We start from the raw sequence: 21,828 nt of genomic DNA, 5'->3' as shown, positions 1-21,828 counted from the left end.
TAACGAGGAAGGAATTGCTGGATCTTAAGAGTTACCAACTCTCAGATGTGGAAGTCGACCAGGTCTGAGTGGCAGCTGTCTGCGTCCCAGAGGGCTGTCAGCATGCCTGTCATACTCAAGAGCAATCGATACTATTCCGGGCCATCGCTTTCTTCAACAGCCAACGTTCTACAGTCTCCTCAGTTCTCTGCTTTTTCAGAGATTAATCCAGATATTTGTAAACATATAAATCTTTTGGAAGACAAGCCACCCAGATGGGCACCACCCTTTCACCTTGGCTCATGTCATCAGGCCCTGGGTGCCTGTGGAGTTGGGAGGGCAGGTGGGGATGGCTCCTGCCTGCCTCAGAGGACACTATTTTAGCACAGGGATTGAGGAAAGGAGGAGGCAGGAGCCCAGGACTGCCACGCTAAACCTCACACACACTGGGTTCTGGCCGAAGTCAAATCTGCCGGTTGTTGAAAAAAAAGAAGCGACTGACCTGATCCAAACGAAGTGCGCCGTCCACAAACCGCTGTTTGCGTAATTCCTTTGCGATACCGTGGAGGTTCAAAACAGCCCGGTGCACCTCCTCGCTGGTGTGCTCCGGGGAGACGGGGGGCAGCTCCTTCTCGGGGATTTTCCTAGTTGGGCCTTCAATCATGCTCTGTGCATGTTCATAGCTCAGTTTGGTGCAGGAGCGGATGATAGTCTGGCCAAACCATTCACTGAGGATCTGCAAAGATGGACAGATTGTGAGGGAGAATGTTTTTCAGCTTTTTCTTTCACGCAACCGTTCGTTCGTACAGATTCTACAGATTCACTGAGCGCCGGCTTTGTGCTCAGAGTGCCATTTGGCTCTGGCGGGGTACAAAGAGCAGTCAGATGGGGCGCTACCGCCCTTAGGGAGCTCAGGGCACGGACTTCGCAGGCGGTGGAAGTCGACGAGCGGCCTCTAAGCACGCGGGAGGCACGGGCGAGGCCCAGCAGGAGGCTTGAGGCGAAGGGCCTGCTGGAGGCTTTCTCATGAGTTGGGAGAGTGGCCATCAATGCCAAACTGGAAGAGAGAAGAAGGGATGGACGCCGAAGATGTGACAGGTGGGGAATCTCACTGGACCTGATGGGGATTGAAGGAGAAGGTGCAGCCATGGACAGAAACAGAGAACACAGGTGCAAAGCAGGACAGAGGTAGAGAGAAAACCAATTCCAGTTTGCTCTATTTGGAGCATTTATGTAGAGACAAAGGTCCAGAACAGGGTTTCTCAGCCCTGGCACTACTGGGCTAATTTTCTCTTGTGCTCTGTAAAACGCTCAGTGGCATCCTTGGACTCTACCCACTAAATGCCGGTAGCACCTCCCCCAAACCCCGAGATGAAAACCAAAAATGTCTCCAGACATTGCTAAATGTTCCCCGGGGGAAACGCAGCCCAGCTTGAGAGCCTTTCAGCAGTGGTGCTTGCTGAGTGGTGGGATTAAAGATGTTTAATCCTTTCAATGTGTCTGTATTCTCTATAATGAACATTTATTACTTTTAAAACAAAAATAAAACATTCAAATATTTTGGGGACTCCTGGGTCTGAGGTGCAGGGAGGAGATCCAGAGGGCGATCTGTAGCAGGCAGTCGGGGCCTGGGGCAATGACTGGGGTGAAGGTGGGAGCTGGCATCGTCGACCAGAGGGCCCAAGAAGGCAAGTGGGTAAGTAGGAGAGTCGAGGCTGCATTCTCTACGCCCTCCTCCATTTTGGGGAGCCAAAAGAGAAGCTGGAGAATGGAAACAAACAAAAAACAAGGGAGTTCAAAGAGACAGGAGAAAGATCAGGAGCGTCCAATATTAGGAAAAGCAGGAGAAAGGGCCTCAGAGAAGGGGTACTCAAAAGCTACAGGAGACACTCAACGGCACTTCTGACCAGAGAGGCACCGCTTACACATTTTCCGTATGGCAACTATTTAACTCACACAGCAACCCTAGGAGGTAGGTATTTTATTATCCTCATTCTGCAAATGAGGAAAGCAAGGCAGAGACACATTAAATAAGCTGCCCAAGGTCATACCACTAGAGAACGGCAAAGCCAGGAACTGAACGCAGGCAGGCCCGTACCCAGAGTCTGAACGCTCAACCACTAGTGTATGTAGAATGCCACTTGGATGTCAAGGAAGATGAAAACAAAGAAAAGGTCTTTGCATTTAGCATTTGGTTACTGGTGGTCTTTAGGAAGGCTATTTTAGGGGGAAAAGTATGGGGCGGGGCGGGGGACAGGGTCGAATTGCAAAGATCTCAGGCATGTGCTGGGAATGGATTACAGGGATGCTGCCACATGCTTCTTCTCGCCCTCAGGGCAACCAGAGCCCTGCCTTCCCTCAGCCTGGCACACACACGCCACGTGCCAGTCAAACAGCAACATCTTCTGCGTGTGTTATGATGGGAAAAAGTTTGGGAAGCTCTGGGTTAAGGATGGGTGAGGGACTTCCCTGGTGGCACGGTGGTTGGGAATCTGCTGCCAATGCAGGGGACACGGGTTCGAGCCCTGGTCCGGGAAGATCCCACATGCTGCGGAGCAACTAAGCTTGTGCGCCATGACTACTGAGCCTGTGCTCTAGAGCCCGCCAGCCACAGCTACTGAAGCCTGTGTGCCTAGAGCCCGTGATCCGCAGCAAGAGAAGCCACTGCGATGAGAAGCCCGCGCACCACAACGAAGAGTAGCCCCCGCTCGCCACAACTAGAGAAAGCCCACTCGCAGCAATGGAAATCCAACACAGCCAATAAATAAATAAATAAATAAATGTTTTTTTTTTTTTAAAAAAAGGATAGGTGACTGTCCAGCAGTAGAGGCAATGCAATGAGCGTGGGTGACCGCTTCCAGAAGGATGGTAGGACAGGGAAGTTGTTGAGCAGGCAGGACAGAGGACTGTGCCGTGTTTGCAGGCAGGGGAAGAAGCCAGTACAAAAGGAAGGCTGAGGACGCGAGAGAGCAAAGGGAGTGGTGCCAAGTAGTGCCAAGGCGACCCCTCCAGGAGATAGGAAAAGTGGCCTGGAGAGGGCAGGAAGAAAAGGGGAGGTGAGGGGGAGGAGATCTCGAGGGGAAGAAGAGGGAAGGTGAGTGCACTCACAGTGGATGGCCCCGATCTCTGGAAAAGTGTAGGACAAAGAGTGAAGGGGGCTGGGTGGGGTTCAAGGGCACGAAGACAGTGGAGAAGGTCAGAGATAAATGCTGTGGGAAATCTAATTCATGAGCAGGGAAAAGCCAGATGTGCTGAGGGGCAGAGGGGGCTTGGGAGAAGGGAGGGAGCTCCAATCGGCCGCAGAAACTTTCTCCCCGGGCTTGCAAACACCCTTTTCATCAACTAAACCACTGTGGCCACAACTTCAGAGACAAGACTTCCCGAAAAAGACCATCTGAAGGGTCCACAGGTGTTTCCAGTGGGGAATGGGAGAGCCCAGCCCACAGCTGTCCACACCACAAAACCTCTAGGGCACACAGCTCCTACCCTGGATGGCTAGAGAGACCCCTCTGATACCCTCTCCTTCCACTGAAGGAAGAACCAGTGCTCTTGAAATGGCAGCCATGAAGCATAGGAAGAGAATGGCAGCAACCTCTCACATTTTTCTTTAGTTCAGTGCAAAGAGCCTTATTATGAAGAGTCTTGAATCTGTAATATCAGACTTTCTTTCTTTAAAAAAAACCCCTCAAACTATACTTTCTGGATTATTCCAAGAACTACTCCTATCTCAAAATACAAGCAATTCAAATACTGTGCTCATGACTCTTCTGCTGTGGCAAGCGGGTCCTGAATTTGGCTCTCAGGAGGTGTCTGCGTGTGCTGAATGCAAGAGAAATTGTAGAGGCGATTCTAGGGACTGCCCAACAGTCCTGTGGGGAAGTAGTGCGTGCAGGTCTCCAGAAGAGCCCCTTTCAAGGTCAGCCCACGCTTGTCTTTCCATCACATCCACATTTCCTGAAAACTCCCCATTAATGGAGCTGCTCCAACCTCCGCTAGGATGACAGGGCCACGACCTATTCATTCTTGCGGTCGCAAAGTTTTCTCCCTGGAGATTCAGCTTGTTTCCTTTTCTCCATTTCATTCCAACCCCAGTCAGTCAATCCTCCTCCTTCTGTGTGTCCACACCTTTAGCTTGGGGAAATGTTCCTTTCTGCTCGATTCCACTCCTTTTTCACACACTCCCTCAGGCATCTGGCTCATAGGCTATCTGGCCTCTTGGGGTCTGTGTCCCCTTTTCCTAGAAGACACAGGTAAGCCCTGCACTCTCACACAGGGTAACCACCGCACACAGGGCAGGGAGTCTCGGACCACCCTGACTGGGCATCCATTTTCATGCAAACTGGTGGGCCAAGAACTGCTTTAAAAAGCTAGTTAAAGCTCCAGGCCCTCTCCCCTGAAGTATTTACAAACAAAATTTTGCAGTAAGTTCCAGGAGGTTCCTAGACACCCTGCCACCCTGAAGTCCACGGATCCGGGCTCTAAACAGAGCTTTGTTGCTCCCTCTGAACCCTCATTTATAGGGCTGAGCCCTGACCAGGGGCCACTTTTCATCCTGAGGAGTTCTTAAAATGTATTAACTGTAACTTGACAAAATCAGAAGTCTCGCACTCCTCATCAAAACTTGCTAGCAATACAAAATGGCTGCACTATCTCAGTCAGTTTGAGCTACTTTTTTTTCCTAACGGGCACCTCTGCTCCTTCAGCTTGTTTCCTTATCAGTCAATGACAGCACCCACGAACACCAGCAAAGCTGAGACTCCGCACTGATGAGAAGCTTCCCACAGCTCTTTCACCTTACTTGAGCCTCCCCTCCCTTAATGCCTGCATTCCAGAAAATCTGTACCTTTTTTTTTTTTTAATTTTTATTTATTTATTTTTGGCAGTGTTGGGTCTTTGTTGCTGCGCGCGGGCTTTCTCTAGTCGAGGCGAGTGGGGTCCACTCTTCGTTGCAGTGCGCAGGCCTCTCACTGTGGTGGCCTCTCTCGTTGCGGAGCATGGGCTCTAGGGCGCGCAGGCTTCAGTAGTTGTGGCATGTGGGCTCAGTAGTTGTGGCTCTCGGACTCTAGAGCGCAGGCTCAGTAGTTGTGGCGCACGGGCCCAGTTGCTCCGCGGCATGTGGGATCCTCCCGGACCAGGACTCGAACCCGTGTCCCCTGCATTGGCAGGTGGACTCCCAACCACTGCGCCACCAGGGAAGCCCTGTACCTTCTTTTTGAACATACAAAGGGCTGAAGTGGAAGCTCTGAAGCGCCAAAAAGAACTTCCTGGCCCAGTGACGGTCGGGCAGCAGAACCTATCCTGCTTCAAAACAATCCAGTGATTCTGGGAATCATACCTGACACACGGACTAAAAAAATTCTTAGGCCAAGAAACCACATTGTGGGGCGGCAGCAAGGATGCCCATCGCAGCCTTACCCAGAGAAGGGCAACAGGAAAGCAGAGACCCAAACGGGGCCAGGCGGGGGGTGTTGGTTTCCGGGGGCAGCGTGCCTTACAGTACAGGAGGAAGGGCTCTCTGGATGGAACACCTCATTAATTTCCAATTTGGAAACTGGATTCACATCAACGCCCTGTTTGTAACCAGGGCCAGTGGCAGAAGACAAAAGGACAAAGAGTTTTTCATGGAAAAAGTAAAAAAAGCCACGAGGAGCTTCATAAACAGAACCCTTCAAAGAAGAATCATGTCCTTCCTCTTCCCTTCGTTTAATCACAGGATTTGGGTCACTCCCTTTCTGCAGGCGGCAAGTTTCCTGCATATACTCTAGGACATTCTTATGTGGAACGTCAGATTAAATATCTTGCCAATACCGACGGAAGGCATCTGGCTGGAAAAAAACCTGGTTAGAAACGAGCAAATACTGTCTACCTCAAGACCTACTTTCCGGTACCAGGTAGGACAGGAAGTGGCTCAACACTGCAAAGCACCTGGCCCTGCTCGATGGCAGAACTCTCATACCTACGACCCTTTAAAATCTCTCCAACACATCTGGGAGGAGTGCATTATTCAGCCCATTTTACGTTGAGAGAAAAGGTTGGGGATTTGTGAAAAGTCACAAATCCTAAGTGACAAGTGAAAAGTCACAAAACTCCTAAGTGACAGCCAGGATCAGCTCAGACTCAAAATCTAGTGCTATTTTTATTATATTTCAGCCGAAGGTTACAAAATAGTGAAGTAAACAAAATAATATCAAGTTTCTATATTTTATAGATACAAAGTTGTGAGAAAACCATATCCTTTGAAAACAGTTAATTTCCATTCAAATGTATTTAAAAATTTATCTTCTAAAAAATATGTCAGTGTCTCATTAAGAAATATTTGGTTCGAAAAACTGCTAATCGGGTTAATTTGTAATTTTAAGTAATTAGATGCAAAATCACTTCTGTAACAGCTCTGGGCTTCTATACGTAAAATATTTGGTTCAAAAAAACATATCAGGAAAATGAACTTATTTACAAAACAGAAACAGCCTCACAGACATAGAAAACAAACTTGTGGTTACCAAAGGGGAAAGGGGGGCAGGGATAAATTACGAGTTTGGGATTAGCAGATACACACTACTATATACAAAACAGATAAATAACAAGTCCTACTGTATAGCACAAGGAACTATCTTCAATATCTTATAATAACCTATGATGAAAAAGAATATATACATATTGTTTTTCAGCTATATATATATACACATATACATACATACAGCTGAACCACTTTGCTGTACACCAGAAACTAACACAACATTGTAAATCAACTATAATTCAATAAAAACACACACACAAACAAACAAATGGAAAACGTAACAGGAAGAAAGAAACATTTTCCTGCCTGGAACAAAACCAGGCTGTTGAGGTGGCCAGGGCAGGGGTATGCGGATTTCTGCCGCTTCTTAGCTGTGGACACGAGGCAACCACCCAAGGGTGGGGAGGCCCAGCGGTGAAAAAAGGCAAAGGTACCGAGAGGAATGTGTCCGAAAAGAAACCGGGCAGAAAGAGGCAGGGCTCGAAGACAGCTCGGAGAGGCTGAGGGCAACACGTCTGTGATGGGAGGGTGCTGGTGACGTCATGCAGGGAGCAGAGGTGGGGGTGGGGTGGGGGTGGCGGTGAGGAGCCAGCAGGGGTCTCCTCGGCTGGGCCTGCTCCTTGCACTAGGCCTATGGTGAAGGAGTGAAGTACAGGTCACTTCTTAAAGAAGAACAGAGAAGACCATGATAGGATCAAAGAGTAAGAAACAAGACAGAAGCACCGTCAGCAATACACTTCATCTAGACCTAGCTGTGTCCTCGACTACTGTGGCCGGACTGCGCCTGTTACCCGAAAACTGGGTTCGCCTCTTGCTGGGTGTCAAGCCAAAAGACACAACCAAGCCAAAGAGCGGGGGAAGGAAGGATTTATTACTTGCAGCGAGTAAGGAGAATACTGGGGATCTTTTCCAAAGAAATATTGCTGGCTTTTAATCTGTGTTTTCCAGATACAAGGAAACCTTTCCCCTTAAGCTAATTATAACCTACAACAACTTGGTAAATTATACCTTTGTGGGTAGGATTGAGACATTTTTCTTTTCTCTCTACCTGATTCCTCTAAAAATGGAAAACTCTTAGATTCCCAGCAGCCTTATCAAGGACTCTTAACTAGCTCATGTGCAACAAAACTAAAGGAAATTCTCTAGTGAAACTGTCACAGAGTATAACTACTTATGACAAATACCACGGCTTGCTTTAAGTCTACTGCTAAAAGCACATGTATAATGTCTGTGTGACAGTTCAGTATAACTGATACAGTGTATGGCCTATAAAATGTTTCCCCATTAACACACCTCTGAGCCTGTTCACTATATCTGATTAGTTTTCCCCCAACATAGACAACTAGGCAACTATATATAAACAAAAAGGAGGCCTGGCACCACGGGACATGATGGATGCCAGGCAGCAATCACCCTGGCATCAAGGGACAAATATCTGACCTATCAAAAGATTTGCAATCAAAAGGGAAATGACAAAATAAATTTTCACACACTAAGTTAGGTATGGGAAAGCCATTCTGGCTAATACATGATTTAACTTGAACTTTACAGTGACCAGAATGGCCTGTTTAGTGGCCTATTGAACATGCTTTGTACATCTGCTTTTACCATTAAGGAAAATAATGAATTCAGAAATCAAAAACAGAGGCCATCATCACTCACAAAGAGGCCTTCATGAAATGTACCCAGCAAGCCTTAGAACGACAGTAATCAGGCTGTTGGTCTGCTGAACTCTGAAGTTTCTATGATGAAAAAAGCGGTCCTACAGAACTGCGTGGCCCTTGATATTTTAATAGCTGCTCAAGGAGGAACTTATGCTATAAGACATGCTGAATGCTGGTTTTTATACCTGATGAGTCTTCTAATGTGACTCACCTCATGATGCATATGAAAAAAAATTAAATCTCTTCTCTGAATGATCCTCTTCCCAGTTTAGGGAAAATACTGGGAAAATGGTTTGGTTCAGGGGTCTCTTGGATCAAGTCTCTGCTAATGATGTTGCAAAATTGTTGTTAACTGTCTCTCCTGCTGTGCCTCTCCTACACCTGCTAGAATAATGCTATGCAAGCGAGAGGTTCAGACACTACTCCGGCGGACCCCAAAACTTCTCTAGCTCTAGCAACAAGAGAGTTTCACTCCTCTAACTAGGGAGACTACAACGCCCACTCTCAGCCCTGTACCCCTCAAGAAAGAAGAGTGAAATATCTCAAGGGGGGGACTGTGTAAGCAGATAGGATAGGGGGTCCCCAGAGTAAGAGAACCAGATGTAACTTTCTTACATAAGAGAAACCATCTAAGGCCTCAGCCATTTTGTGATCTGAGCCTGGCCACAATGCTTGTCCTTGCAGAAGAATAGGTCTCAGTCGCTGAATTTAAGGGAATGAAAGAAGGTAAAAACAAACCGCTGTTACCAGGCCAGGGAGCTAACTTAACCGTATCGGAGATAATATATCAGTTATAAAGACTCCTAGTTCTGTTTCAACGGTAAAGATTAGCCTCAAGCACATTTCTGAGCTGTTTTGCAAAATTCAAACCCCCCTTGAGGGCTCATCTATCAGATTAACTGGAACCTACGAATGAAGATGTTGACTTTTTCTGATCCTCGTGACTTCAATCAACTATAACCTGTACTCCATCAACCTCTGCCCCAATTCTATGCTGAACCCTCCACCCTCCTTTGCTGAAGCCTCTTCAGGAGTATGCAGGCATCCTTAGCTTAAAACTTCCCCAATTTTGCTCCTCGGGGAGACACTGATTTGGGAAAGATCCTCGGTGTTCTCCTTACTTGCTGCCAGTAATAAATCCTTCCTTCCCCCGCTCTTTGGCTTGGTTGTGTCTTTTGGCTCAACACCCACCAACAGGCGAACCCAGTTTTCAGGTAACAGGCCGACTAGTGACCAATGCCAAGGGAAGCTGAGGAGGGAGCATGGGCAGCAGAGGGCCATGCATTTGCCAGTTTTAGTTATAAGGCAGTTTATTTATGTGCTAGAATTTTCTGGAGGATTTATTTGTATAGAGTCAACTGTGTTCTCTTCTACTGTTTCAGGTCACTTGCCACCAGCCTAGTCTGTTGTCCCTCAGACTATAATCAGGCCCATTCCTATTGCCAGAGAGGAGGAAATTTTCCTCTACCCTTCTAGGTTCTTCTGGCTGGTCCAAGAATTACACTGTCATGAGACAGATTAATAGGAGAAAATCAAACAAAAGTTTAATAACATGGTATACATGGAAGAGACTCAAGAAAGCTGAGTAACTCACTAAGATGGCTGAAACCTTACCTTAAATACCATCTCCAACTAAAGACAAAAGAGGATGTTGGGGGTAGTTTAGGATTTAGAAGCAGAGGAAGGAAATTCACCTGAAGATGGAAAAGCAAATGTTTGGTAAACAAATGTTTGTCGGGCCTGGCAGAGACAATGGGACACAGAGGAGAATTTTAACAAAACAGATTTTGTGAGGTTCCTCCCTGTCTACCATACCAAGTTCATCCTATAGTTATCTATGGTGACAACTCCTTCCCTTCGGGAAACAGGTCCTCTCTACCTATGTTCTATGGACAGTTAGGGTAAAGTGAAAGTTTCTTCCTGAGTCTTTTGGGTCTTGATTGTTTTCAGCTCAAAATAATCCGCATGTCAAAGAGACATTTTGGGGTGGCAAATTTGCTCCCCTACACCATCTTGCCCTGGAGGTAGCTGTCTACACTTCTGGAGGTAGCTGTCTACACTTCTAAGCCTAACAGGAAGGAAACAAGGAGACTTCCTCAAGTGTCTGCCTTGCAAACCTAGGAAATGGCAGAAAAGCCTGAAGGCCAGGAAGTGGTTAGGAGACAAGAATTCCATGCCTGTGACAGAGGATGAGGGTCCACGCCTGAGCGGTCTTTGAACAGTGTTCCCTTTACTGCAGACAGTTGCGAGGGGGTGGGGAGGGGCGGGAGGAAGCTTTAAAGGTGGTGGACTGGCTGGGAGGCCTAAGGGCTGTGGGAAGGAAGCTGGAGGTGGGGGAGAGGGAGGAAAGGGAGGAAAGAGTAGGAGAGCAATGGAGGAGGCTTCTCAGAATTGCGTTCAGACTGACCCAGGAAACACAAAATCACAGACTTCTAAAGCCTGTGAGGTTAATTCAGCTCCAGCCTTTCAAAAAGACCAACCTAAGCCATCTCTCAAAAAAAGAGGTCCATCCTTCTTTTAAAGACATGCAGCACAGCGACATGTTATGTTGTTTATTAACCTCAGAGCCCAAGTCCTTACAGTTAAATCAAATCCACGATTAGTAACATCAAAATGCAGGAGAAAAGTTGATTAAAAATAATTTTTAGCTCTTTGCATGACAGTCTTAAAAATGATAAATGTCTTGTTTTGTTTTGTATGTCTTGAAAATATTCTTATTTTAATCTCAAGGATTCACAGCAAAATCTGTGCTCAGGATTTAGTCTGCTGTTACCTTGAAGTGACCTTAGGTAAGCCTCTAATTGCCCGGTACCTTCACTAGCAAACCAGGACACAAAGTACACAGGAGAGTTCTTCCAAAGGCTCCTCTGGTCCCAGGCTGTCTCTACAGGCCTGAAATAAAACAATTCTGCCCCGCTAAGGACTAAAGATGAATATTCTGGGAACTTTTCTATTATTTTCGGAGTCAGCCTTTGAAGCTATTGTCTCTCACCGGGAGCTGCTGGGGCAAGATTTCCGCTGCAATGTACGAGGATGAAACACAAAACCCAGCACTGTGTTTCTTTACCATGAGCTGCAGCCCCCAGTCACACGTCCTACACATGCGCCTCGGCTCTGTGGGCTTGCTGCAGACACCAAGATGACCCGGGAGGAGCACACCGTTTGATTTCTCAAGTTTCATAGCATTTCCATAGGTGGCAGCTGGTGTGGCAGTGGCAGGGTGAGCGGGGAAGGCAGAGGGGGAGACACTCTGTAGACGGCCCATCACGCAGAAGCAGGCAGCGTGCCTTTCCTGGCGGGAGCTGTGCGAGGCCTTCCTCGATCCCAGGATATAGCTCAGGGGTGCTGAGACGGCTGCTGCGATAAAAACGCCTTACCAAGGGAACACCATGCTAATGCAGCAGGCTGAACAAACAGAACTGTGAAAACGACGTGCGATTCATTTTATGAAGTCATTTTTGAGCATTTTGGGGGTACATGGCACTGTGCTGTGGGGGAGGGGAGGGAGGAGATTAAAAAAATTAAGAATGCGGGCTTCCCTGGTGGCGCAGTGGTTAAGAACCCGCCTGCCAGTGCAGGGGACATGGGTTTGAGCCCTGGTCCAGGAAGATCCCACATGCCGCGGAGCAACTAAGCCCGTGCACCACAACTACTGAGCCTGCGCTCTAGAGCCCGCGAGCCACAACTACTGAGCCCACGTGCCACAACTACTGAAGCCTGTGCGCTCTAGGGCCCACGTGCCACAACTACTGAGCCCGTGTGCTGCAACTACTGAAGCCCGCGCGCCTAAGGCCCGTGCTCCGCAACAAGAGAAGCCACTGCAATGAGAAGCCCGCGCACTGCAACAAAGAGTGGCCCCCGCTCGCCACAACCAGCGGAAGCCCACGCGCAGCAACGAAGACCCAATGCAGCCAAAAATTTAAAAAAATTTTTTTTTAAAAATTAAAAATGGGCTCTGCTACAAGGATGTTAAGGTCCAGTAGGACGACGGATCTGTGCACATATGGTGCTTAAGTGCAGACAACAGGTGCTGTAGGGGCGGGAGATGGGAAGATGGGTTCTGACAGGGAGGGCAGGGTTCCTCCCATCTGAGCATTTTCTCAGAAAGGCCACCTTGCCCCACTCCCAGATTTCAGCAGGGACCCCATGCTGTACTCTCTCCAGGCTGGGAGAGTCTGTGGTCCTCATCCTCCTAGTGAGAGCTGATCTCCCACCTGGGGTTTGGGTCCTGAACTTCCCACTTCCTTCGTGACCCGGTTCCAAAAATCTATTCCTTCCTTCCTCACCTTCAACATCTCCTATCCGCCTTCCCATGCAGCCTACAAAAACACTCCAATATCTCTCTCCTGTTTATTAAAACAAACAAACAAACAAACAAAAACAGAAAAAAAATCTCAAAATAATTCTTACTTTTACTACAATGACAATATCCATTCATTGCAGAAAACTTTAAAAAAATATAGGTGGGAAAAGGAGAAGAAAAAAATCTATAAATCCACCATCAGGAATTAACTACTGTTTCTATTTTAGTGCATATTTAATTCCTGTATCTTCAATATCTTGTATAGAACAGAGCAAACATTCAATGAATATTTACTAAGTGAATGAATGAAGGACTAATAACAGTTTCAGAGAAGAAGTGGCATTTTAGCCGAGTCTCAAGGATAAGTAGGATTCATGTTAGTAGGGATGCGGGGAAGGACATTCTAGGAAGTGGGAAAAGCATATGCGAAGTCTCAGAAGTGGAGCAATTCCGTATTAGGCCAAACGAACCCTACAGTGGCAACAGCAGAGGCTGAGGGGGCTGAAGGATGTGTGGCAGATGGTCATGCAATGGGGGAGGGGTTGGTGGAGGTCTTTGCTTGCCATCCTCTAGAGATTAGACTTTTGTAGATAATCATAACCCACTGTCCCACTGTCATGCTGTAAGAGGATATTGAGCAATAGGACCAGATTCAGCTTCTGGAAAGTCACCTACCACCACTGGGGAAACAGAATGAAGAGGCCATGAACAGTCTCTCCCATCCAGGGGAGGATGGCAAGTACTTGGGTGGGGACAGCGACCGTGGTAACAGTGAAGAGAGGATTGATGAGAGACACTTTGCAAAGGGAGAGCTGCTATCACTTAAAACTGCTGGGATGTGGCAGGCTAGAGACCGAGAGTCTGGGTGGTTCGAGGATGCCGATGCCATTAAAAGACCTGGAGAACATAGGGCTTAACCTCAGGTTGCAACAGGAGCGTGTTTTACTGCATCAAGACAGGGGAAACGATGAGCCTCTGAAGGGCGGACTGTAGCAGACCCAGCTGGCTGGTCTCTCTGCTTTCCAAGAAGGAAAACTGAAAGTTACCTGGGGGAATGGTGGGTCTTGAGGGAAAGAGGACTGGAAGGCAAAGTTGGAAGCTGGAACCGAGAACAAAGGTTTGAAACAACTGCGTTAGCAATAAAGAAAAGGATTACGAAGTAGCACTGAAGATCCAGCTGAAGAAAGACAGCCTGAACTGGCACATACCATAGTTCTCCTACAATGTCCAATGTTCAAAAGGGGGTGTTAGGCAGGGACTAGAAAGACTTTTCCTGAGCTACAAGGAATGGGCAGAGACTTGCAGGATTTTCTAGGATGGCAGTTAGGGAAGTCTGACCTCCTCTGAGGTCAGGTCATGGAAGCTGGGCTTCGGAGCTGCTACGTAGTGGAGAGCTCAGCCACGTAGTAAAAGCTGCTTTTCCCATGTGAGTAAAGATGCTCCAGGCAATGAGAAGAGACCCTAGTCCCAAGAACTCTCTGTAATCCATGCATTTCTAGCAGAGAGGACAGCGAGAAAAGAACAGGAAAAAAAATCCCACTTTAAAGATTTCTTAGATTTTATTCTGAATGAGAGACCGACAAGCTATTAAAAAGGAGAAAGAGACGAGACCTAATTTCTGATTTAGAAGCATCACTCTTACTGCTGTGTAGGGAGAGATGAAGCGGGGCAGGAGCAGAAGCTCAGAGAACAGTTAGGAGGACCCTGCAGTCCAGGTGGGGGATGGCAGCCTGGATGCAGGTGTCAGTGCTGGGAGTGGTAAGGAAGGGGGCAGATTCTGGAGGCATCAGAAGCAAAGCTGAGGTGACTTACTGCTGGCCTGGATGTGAGGGGTGAGAGAAAGACCAGAGTCAATAATGACCCCATGGCTTTTGGGCTGTGTAAATGGCTGAAAGGAGTTTGCCACTGATTGAGGCTGAAACGGGCACCTCTGGAGTACTCTCCTGCATTCTAACTGAGCCAGACAGCACAGGGCAGGTACGCTATGGGAGACACAAGCTGTGGATAGCTACTGTAATTGTGAGACTCTTTCTTTATGATTCTGACCTCTGACCCTGAGATTTTATGGTTCTAAGTCTTAAGGACTTAGTTATCAAGTCAGATTCATTGTTTGTGACCTTCTTTAAAGTGTAAGATTGGTGTTGTTTCCAAAGGGGACTTCAAATTAAGATGCCTCCGATGAATGAAGCACGTGGACCTGGTCTCTGTTTTGCAGGGCCTTAGTGCCAACTGAGACAGACGTGCCGGCGGTGCTCAGGGATGATGAGTCACTGGCCTGACATGGTCAAAGTGGATTTCATGGTACCAGAGTTGGACCTTACAAAGCACCAGATTTAGCTGGGTTTGTTTTCCCTTACGAAAATATATTATCACAATTATCTAGATCAGAGAACAATGCTCTTACCACCAATACGTGAGAAATATGCCCCAAATGGATCTTTCAGAGTTTACTGTTCTAAAAACCTGGGCAATGGCTTAATGAAAGTATATATGACCAAGGCTTCCTAGTGGATACTTAAAAAAAACCTACTGGGTGTTTAAAAAAAGTTGGAATAGGCTTTCTATAGCTGACCATGCCTGCTCCAGAAAGTAAGACATTCCAGCAGACAAAGGAAAAAAAAAACCAAAAATTTTCTCCACTTCAAGTCCAGGTGAGACTGGCAGCCATGCTGCAGTAGTAGTGGCTCAATGCTGCTGGCCCTTCTCTGGCTCCTTCTAAGTCCAAGACCTTGTACCACGAGAAGCCACCACTACATACAAACCCAGCCTCAGGCTTTGGCTGCCCTCCTCCTTGTTTACTGGGTTCCCGATGCAGGGCCACCTCCCTCCTTACTGCCTTCTCTGGCCCCCTGACCCTCCCCTTCTCCCACCCCTCCCCACCAACTCAGGCTTTCCTTGCCAGTGTCTTGAACAAGCACCATCTCTTGGACATGAGTCTGGAATCTGAACTCTCATTTCATGCATCTTGACTGTGAGTAAGAGATACTTATCTGTCACTACACCCAAGACTAACCAACCAGGTCCGCCCACCGTGTGGCCTCTTGTTCTGGGTAGGATGTCTCAATGACCACAGTACAAGGAGTGTGGTTAGTGGGTCTTGCTTCACGACTGTCTGAAGTCTGAATGTTCACACTGCCTGTTTGGCTTGGTTGACAGAGGCCCAGCATCCCCTCCTGGACACTGTGCCTTCTTCGCACCTGCTCTTCAGCCCCCTGGTGCCAGAAGGCTTGGTCACTAGACACTGCCTCCAAAAGAAGCCCTCCAGAGACCAGCTGAGTTTTCAGAGTCTGCCTCTTCCGAGTGCTTCTTTTATGACCCTCGTATTTTGGAAGCTCATTAGATCAGGAAGCTTTTTATTCCTTGGGTCTGGCCCTGGCAGGCTTAATTCAGATTCAGAGTTCTTTTCTGTTGACTCAAGTTAGTTTTCTTCTATAGGCTTTTATTTTCTATTTAGTTAAACTTTTGCAAAATAAGCATTTATAAAAATATGAAAGTAATACATGTTTTCAAAAAACACTAGAAAATACAAAAAAGTAGAAAAAATTACTCGTCGTCTTACTACCCAAACACAACCACTACAGGCATTCTATTTTATTTCCTTCTGGTCTTTTGCCATTCATTTTTTTCCCCCATGCATGTTCCCACCCCCACCAAAATATGACTGCTGGCATACTGTCTTCACAATTCCTTGTTTGTATTTCAGATAGTGTTTGCTTCTTGACTCTTAAAAAGGAACTTATTGGGCTTCCCTAGTGGCACAGTGGTTGAGAATCTGCCTGCCAATGCAGGGGACACGGGTTCGAGCCCTGGTCTGGGAAGATCCCACATGCTGCGGAGCAACTGGGCCCGTGAGCCACAACTACTGAGCCTGCGCATCTGGAGACTGTGCTCCGCAATAAGAGAGGCCACGATAGTGAGAGGCCCACGCACCGCGATGAAGAGTGGCCCCTGCTTGTCGCAACTAGAGAAAGCCCTCGCACAGAAACGAAGACCCAACACAGCCAAAAATAAAATAAATAAATAAATAAATAAATAAATAAATAAATTTAAAAAAGGAACTTATTATCAGATATTTAGGAGTCACAAAAACCAAATGTAACTTTGGTAACTTGTCTTGATTCCACTTTGGACAAATCGATTGGAGACAATCTGGGAAATGTAATTATGGACTGGGTTTTAGATGACACCAGGGCATTACTATTAATTGTTAGGTGTCTGATGGCATTGTGGTTATGTAAGAAAACGTCCAGATTTTTTAGAGCCACATATCAAAATATGTAAGAGTGAAATGGCATGATGTCTGTGGTCTGCTTTAAAATACTTTAGCAAAGAATAAATGTTGACAGTAGTTAAATCTAGGAGATAGGGATGGTGGATTTATTGTGTTATCTTCTTTACTTTCATGTATGTTTGAAATTTTTCAAAATAAAAATTTAAAAATTGAAGTATCGATAGTGCAAACAGTGAAGTAGTTTTAAAGGCTCATTATGAAGAACAGCAGCCCTCTGTCCCTCTCCCTCCTCTGCCCCTCCCCAAGGGCAGCCACTTTCACCTCTCAGCAGATTATTTTGTTATTTACTTTCTTTTTTTAAAAATTTATTTATTTAATTAATTTATTTATTTTTGGCTGCGTTGGGTCTTCATTGCTGCGCATGGGCTTTCTCTAGTTGCAGCGAGCGGGGGCTACTCTTCGCTGCTGTGCGCAGGCTTCTCACCGCGGTGGCTTCTCTTGCTGTGAAGCATGGGCTCTAGCTGCGCGGCCTTCGGTAGCTGTGGCACGCGGGCTCAGCAGCTGTGGCTCGCAGGCTCTAGAGCGCAGGCTCAGTAGTTGTGGCGCACGGGCTTAGCTGCTCCGTGGCATGTGGGATCTTCCCGGACCAGGGCTCGAACCCATGTCCCCTGCATTGGCAGGTGGATTCTTAACCGCTGTACCACCAGGGAAGCCCTGTTATTTACTTTTCATACTTCTATATAATCTGCTTGATTACTACTTGATTTTTCAGCTTTAGGCATTATTCACAAACTTTTCACTATAGAAGAAGAGAATTTACTTTTCTTTCCACATACACTCCCTTCCCCCAACCAAACCCAGATAACCATTCCAGGCCCTCAATCTTCCCAAGAAAGTTACATCATAACTATGAGATTTAACTATTACAACTATGTAAATACTAAGCGTTACTTTTCTTTCCTACACAACTTTTTATTTTCACCGAAACTAACAACTGTCTTGTTTTAATTTGGTTGGTTTTTCTGTAAACTCTGTACATTAATCCACCTCAAGTTTTCCATCAATTGTCTAAAGCAGTGGTTCTTGAAGTATGGCCTGTGGACTCGTGGGGATCCGTGAGGTCAAAACGATTTTCGTAATAATACTAGTAGGCATTCTTTGCCCTTTTCCATGTGTTGACATTTATACGGATGGTACAGAAGCACTGGTGGGGAAAACTGTTAATGCCTTGGCATGAATCAGGCAATGGCAACAAGTGGTGGCAGTGGTCGGGGTCTCGTCACCAGCACACACTCGCAGAAAAGAAAAAACCTAGTTCACTTAAGAATGTTCTTGATGAAGCGGTAAAAGTTAACACTTTTATTATGGCTCAACCCTTGAGTACTTGTCTTTTTCACTTATGCAGCATGTCAAAGTACAGTGGTTGTCTTCAGGAAAAGCACTTAACATAACTTTGAGTTGTGAGATGAACTGACTGCCTTTTTTACAGAACATCATTGTTACTTGGAGGAACAAGTGACACACGATGGTTATCTGGCACTTCAAGAAAAACAACTAACATTCTTTATTGCCAATGATAAAATTAGAGCTTTTACAAAAATCAGAATTTTGAAAACCTTGTTATCTGACACATGATACACGTTTTCTAATACTTAAAGACTTGTCTAGGGTCTGTAGTGATATTAATAAATATGATTTTTTAATATCATATAATGAAATGTGTCCACATTAAGAAAATCAGACTAATAAGCCAATATTTTCTAAATGACTTAAATTTCTAAATACATGATAAAAAAATCATGCATGGGTAAAAGATCCATTCAAAGTGTGAAACAGACCAATAGATTTTAATGTAATCCAGTAAAAAAGTTCAGTTGATAGTATATTAGTCTGCTAGGGCTGCCATAACAAAATACCACAGATTGGGTGGCTTAAACAATTTATTTCTCACAGTTCTGGAGGCCGAGAAGTCCAAGATCAAGATGCCAGCCAACTCAGTATCTGGTGAGTGCTCTCTTCCTGGCTTGCAGATGGTCACCTTCTGACCTGCTCCAATCTGAACCCCTGTCTTCTGCATCTGCGTAGAGCTGGTACCCTGGGAACTTTCTTCACCATCGTCTAGGTCAGGTGTCAACAAATTACGGTCTGTGGGCCAAATCCAGCCTGCCACTTGTTTTTAAGTAAAGTTTTAGTGGGAAACAGCATTCTCATTATTTATGTATTGTCTTCTTTCGTGCTACAATGGCGGAGTTGAGTAGCTGTAATAGACCAAATGGCCTATAAAACCAAAAATATTTACTAACTGGTCCTTTACAGGGAAAGTTTGGTGACTTGCAATCTAGGTGATTCTTTCACTTCTTTACTGTACTAGTTTATTTGTTTCCTGAATCCCACGTCTTCCTCCTTCCTGATTTACTCTTTCTTTTTGGTGAAGTACATCTTCTGGTAGCTTCCTGTGAAAGGGTATATGAGATGTACATTTTTTTTGAGACCTTGCATGTCTGAAAATGTCCTTTCCTGCTCTCACATTTTATTGATGGCTTGGCTGGGTACAGCATTTTAGCATGGAAGTCACAGTCTTTCAGAAATTAGGGTTACAACAGAAAAGTCTTAAGTTATTTTGAGTTTGGATCTACTGTATGTGACTCTTTTTTTCCTTCTTAGAAGCCTACAGGATCTTTTCTTTGTCCTCGGTGTTCTGAAATTTTATGACAATGTGGCTTGGAGATGGTGCTTCTCCATCACTGTGCTGGGCAGCAGGCTCTTTCTGTCTGGAAAGTCAAATCCTGCAGTAATGGGGCATTTCCCTGAATGATTCTGTTGATCATTTCTTCTCCCTCTTTTTCTCTGTTCCCTATTTCTGGAATGCTCATTGAACAGATGTTGGATGTCTTGGACTGGTCCTCTACTTTTCTTGTCTTTTCTATCATATTCTGGGACAATTCTTCAACTTTATCTTCCAATCTGAACCTTGAGTCTTCTTCATTTCTTCTATCATGTTTTTAATTTCATGCTGTTAATTTAATTAAAAAAGAGCTCCTTTTCCTCCATTCCGAATGTTTCTTTTTTAAAGTGTCTAAATCTTGTAATACAGATACTTTCTTTAAAAAGGAAATTCTCTGAGGATATAAAAAAATAGTTTCTTCTCCTTGTTTTGTTCTAGTTGCTTTCCTGTTTGGTTTTCCTGCTTTGGTTTTCCTACTTCACGTTCGAGGCTTTCCTCTTGGTTCTCTTTATATAGGAAAGTGAAATGTTAAAAGGCTGATTTTTAGTGAAATCCTAAAAAGCTCTGCTTGAGTGGGTGGAGCTTATTGTCTGCAAGCTTTACTGTAGGGAAACACAGCTGAGCTGTTGGTTGGGAAATCCTTGAGGTTATTAGCTTTAAATCTTCTTTACCGCTCAGATTCCTTAGAGAAAGATTTTCCTATCTTTGGACTCAAGGGTATAGGCTTGGCTACTAGCATTCTGAGGTTGGCTGGGAAAAGAAAGCTGGGACTCTTAATGTTCGGCCAGTATTCAACGTGCCAGCATTCACTCAACCTCCCAAAGGGGCCACTACCACAACTGTGTTTGGCGTCCCCTAGTTCAGACAGCCTTTCCTTTATCCTGTCCCAAGGATAAATTTCTGGTCTTCTACTACGTTATGGAAGGGGCAATCTTTTTAAATAAATTTTCAACCAATACAGTTAGTCTCTTCTTCACCCACCTCTTCCCCCACTTTACAGAGTTACCTGCTGCTGTCAATTTCTGAACTTCTTTAGGATTCTGCTGTGTAAACTGGGTTGTTTCTTGGCTTTCTCTGTTGTTGGCTCAGGACTCAGCTCTCTCAGGACTGCTAAGTCAGTTACCACTCATCCATCTGCTTCTCAGCTTCCAAATTTTTGTTGCTGTTGTCTCCTCTCCCATTCTCTTTGTCCTTGTGGGTTTATGTCTTTTAAAAAAAAAATCTCTTCACTGTTGTTTTAGTGAGGTTTTGGGAGGGAATGAAAGTAAATGTGGGTATTTGATCCTCCATCTTTATTTGGAACCTCTTTATAATTAAATATCTTTTTTTTTTAACTTCCATTTAATATTACAGCATAAACTTTTCCCATGTTCTTACATGGTCTTTGTAACAACTTTAGTAATTGTACAACATTCCACTGAGTCGCTACCATAGCTTACCCAATCATTACCCTATTTTCAGAAGTTTAGAGTTGTTTCTGTTTTGCGGGAGGGGACTAGTTTTTTCTGGAGTCATCTTTCATTTATCTGTCTCATTTATTCCCTATATTTAGGGAATGGCCGCTGACATTATTCTCCTCTCTGTTCTCAGTCCATGGTTTCATCACCTTGTGCCCTGATTACAGCACTACCTTGTGCAAACTTCACTCATCTTCAAACAGCACAATGACGCAGCACTCATCTTTCTAAGATGTCACCTTTCTCATGACACTTCAGAGGAAACCTAACACCTACAGCTCATTTGCAACTGGCATTTGAGGGTCCCATGGTTTGAGTCTACCTCACCTACTCAAACTCACCACCCTTTCCCCAAATGTCCTCCTTCACACAATGGCCTGCTCTCCTAACCACAGCCCAGGCCCATCCACCCGGCCAATGCCATCCACACGCACCTTCATGTACACCCTCTCCTGCACGAGGCCTCCCCCACGTGACTCTGCTTACACTCGTTCTTCCTTCACATGATACACTGAAAACTGCTGAGGCTCAGCCTTCTAAGTGGACCGAGAGCTCTTCCCCTATGTTCTCCTCTCTGGCACTGCCCCTACACTGCCCTCATCCTACCACCACGGGGCTCCAGCCCAGCACCAGAGGCACAGTGTTGCTGAACAGGGACTCACTGAATGGAATGGACACGCATGTAACTTGTTACCTTGCCCTTCGGAGTTAGCGTCCAGATCACGGAGAAGGTCAGCTTGTCGGTCATGGGGTTGAGGCTGCACAGTTCCTCACACAGCAGCCTGGGAAGCATGGGGACAACCTGCAAACAGAGAACAGGCCATGAGCAGCTTTTTCCAATCCGCAGGAGCTAACCACAGGCTCAGAAGCAGCCCAGGGGGCAGAGCTTTGGTGAACAGCTTGAGCTTCCAGAGTGAGCTGAACACGGAGGAAACTCTTTTCCTTGAAGATT

The 21,828-nt window shown here is 45.8% G+C and overlaps 1 protein-coding gene across 5 annotated transcripts in view; it reads right to left on the bottom strand.

Annotated features, from left to right (window-relative positions):
• Positions 1-21,828, bottom strand: part of DIS3L2 (DIS3 like 3'-5' exoribonuclease 2) — a 386,722-nt gene that overhangs the window by 73,084 nt on the left and 291,810 nt on the right. For all 5 annotated transcript variants that reach the window (XR_009009011.1, XM_007184723.2, XM_007184727.3 and 2 more), the window contains 2 exons: positions 21,571-21,678; positions 482-715 (listed from right to left, as the gene is read on the bottom strand). Coding sequence is in view for 4 of the 5 variants with exons in the window: in XM_007184723.2 (XP_007184785.1) it covers positions 482-715; positions 21,571-21,678 (342 nt within the window). In the remaining variant the exon portion in view is untranslated. The remainder of the gene's footprint in view (positions 1-481; positions 716-21,570; positions 21,679-21,828) is intronic.

The sequence above is a fragment of the Balaenoptera acutorostrata genome, chromosome 8 (genome assembly GCF_949987535.1).
Source record: "Balaenoptera acutorostrata chromosome 8, mBalAcu1.1, whole genome shotgun sequence".
In the NCBI taxonomy this organism is placed as follows: domain Eukaryota; kingdom Metazoa; phylum Chordata; class Mammalia; order Artiodactyla; family Balaenopteridae; genus Balaenoptera; species Balaenoptera acutorostrata.
This window is presented reverse-complemented; position numbering and strand designations above follow the sequence as displayed.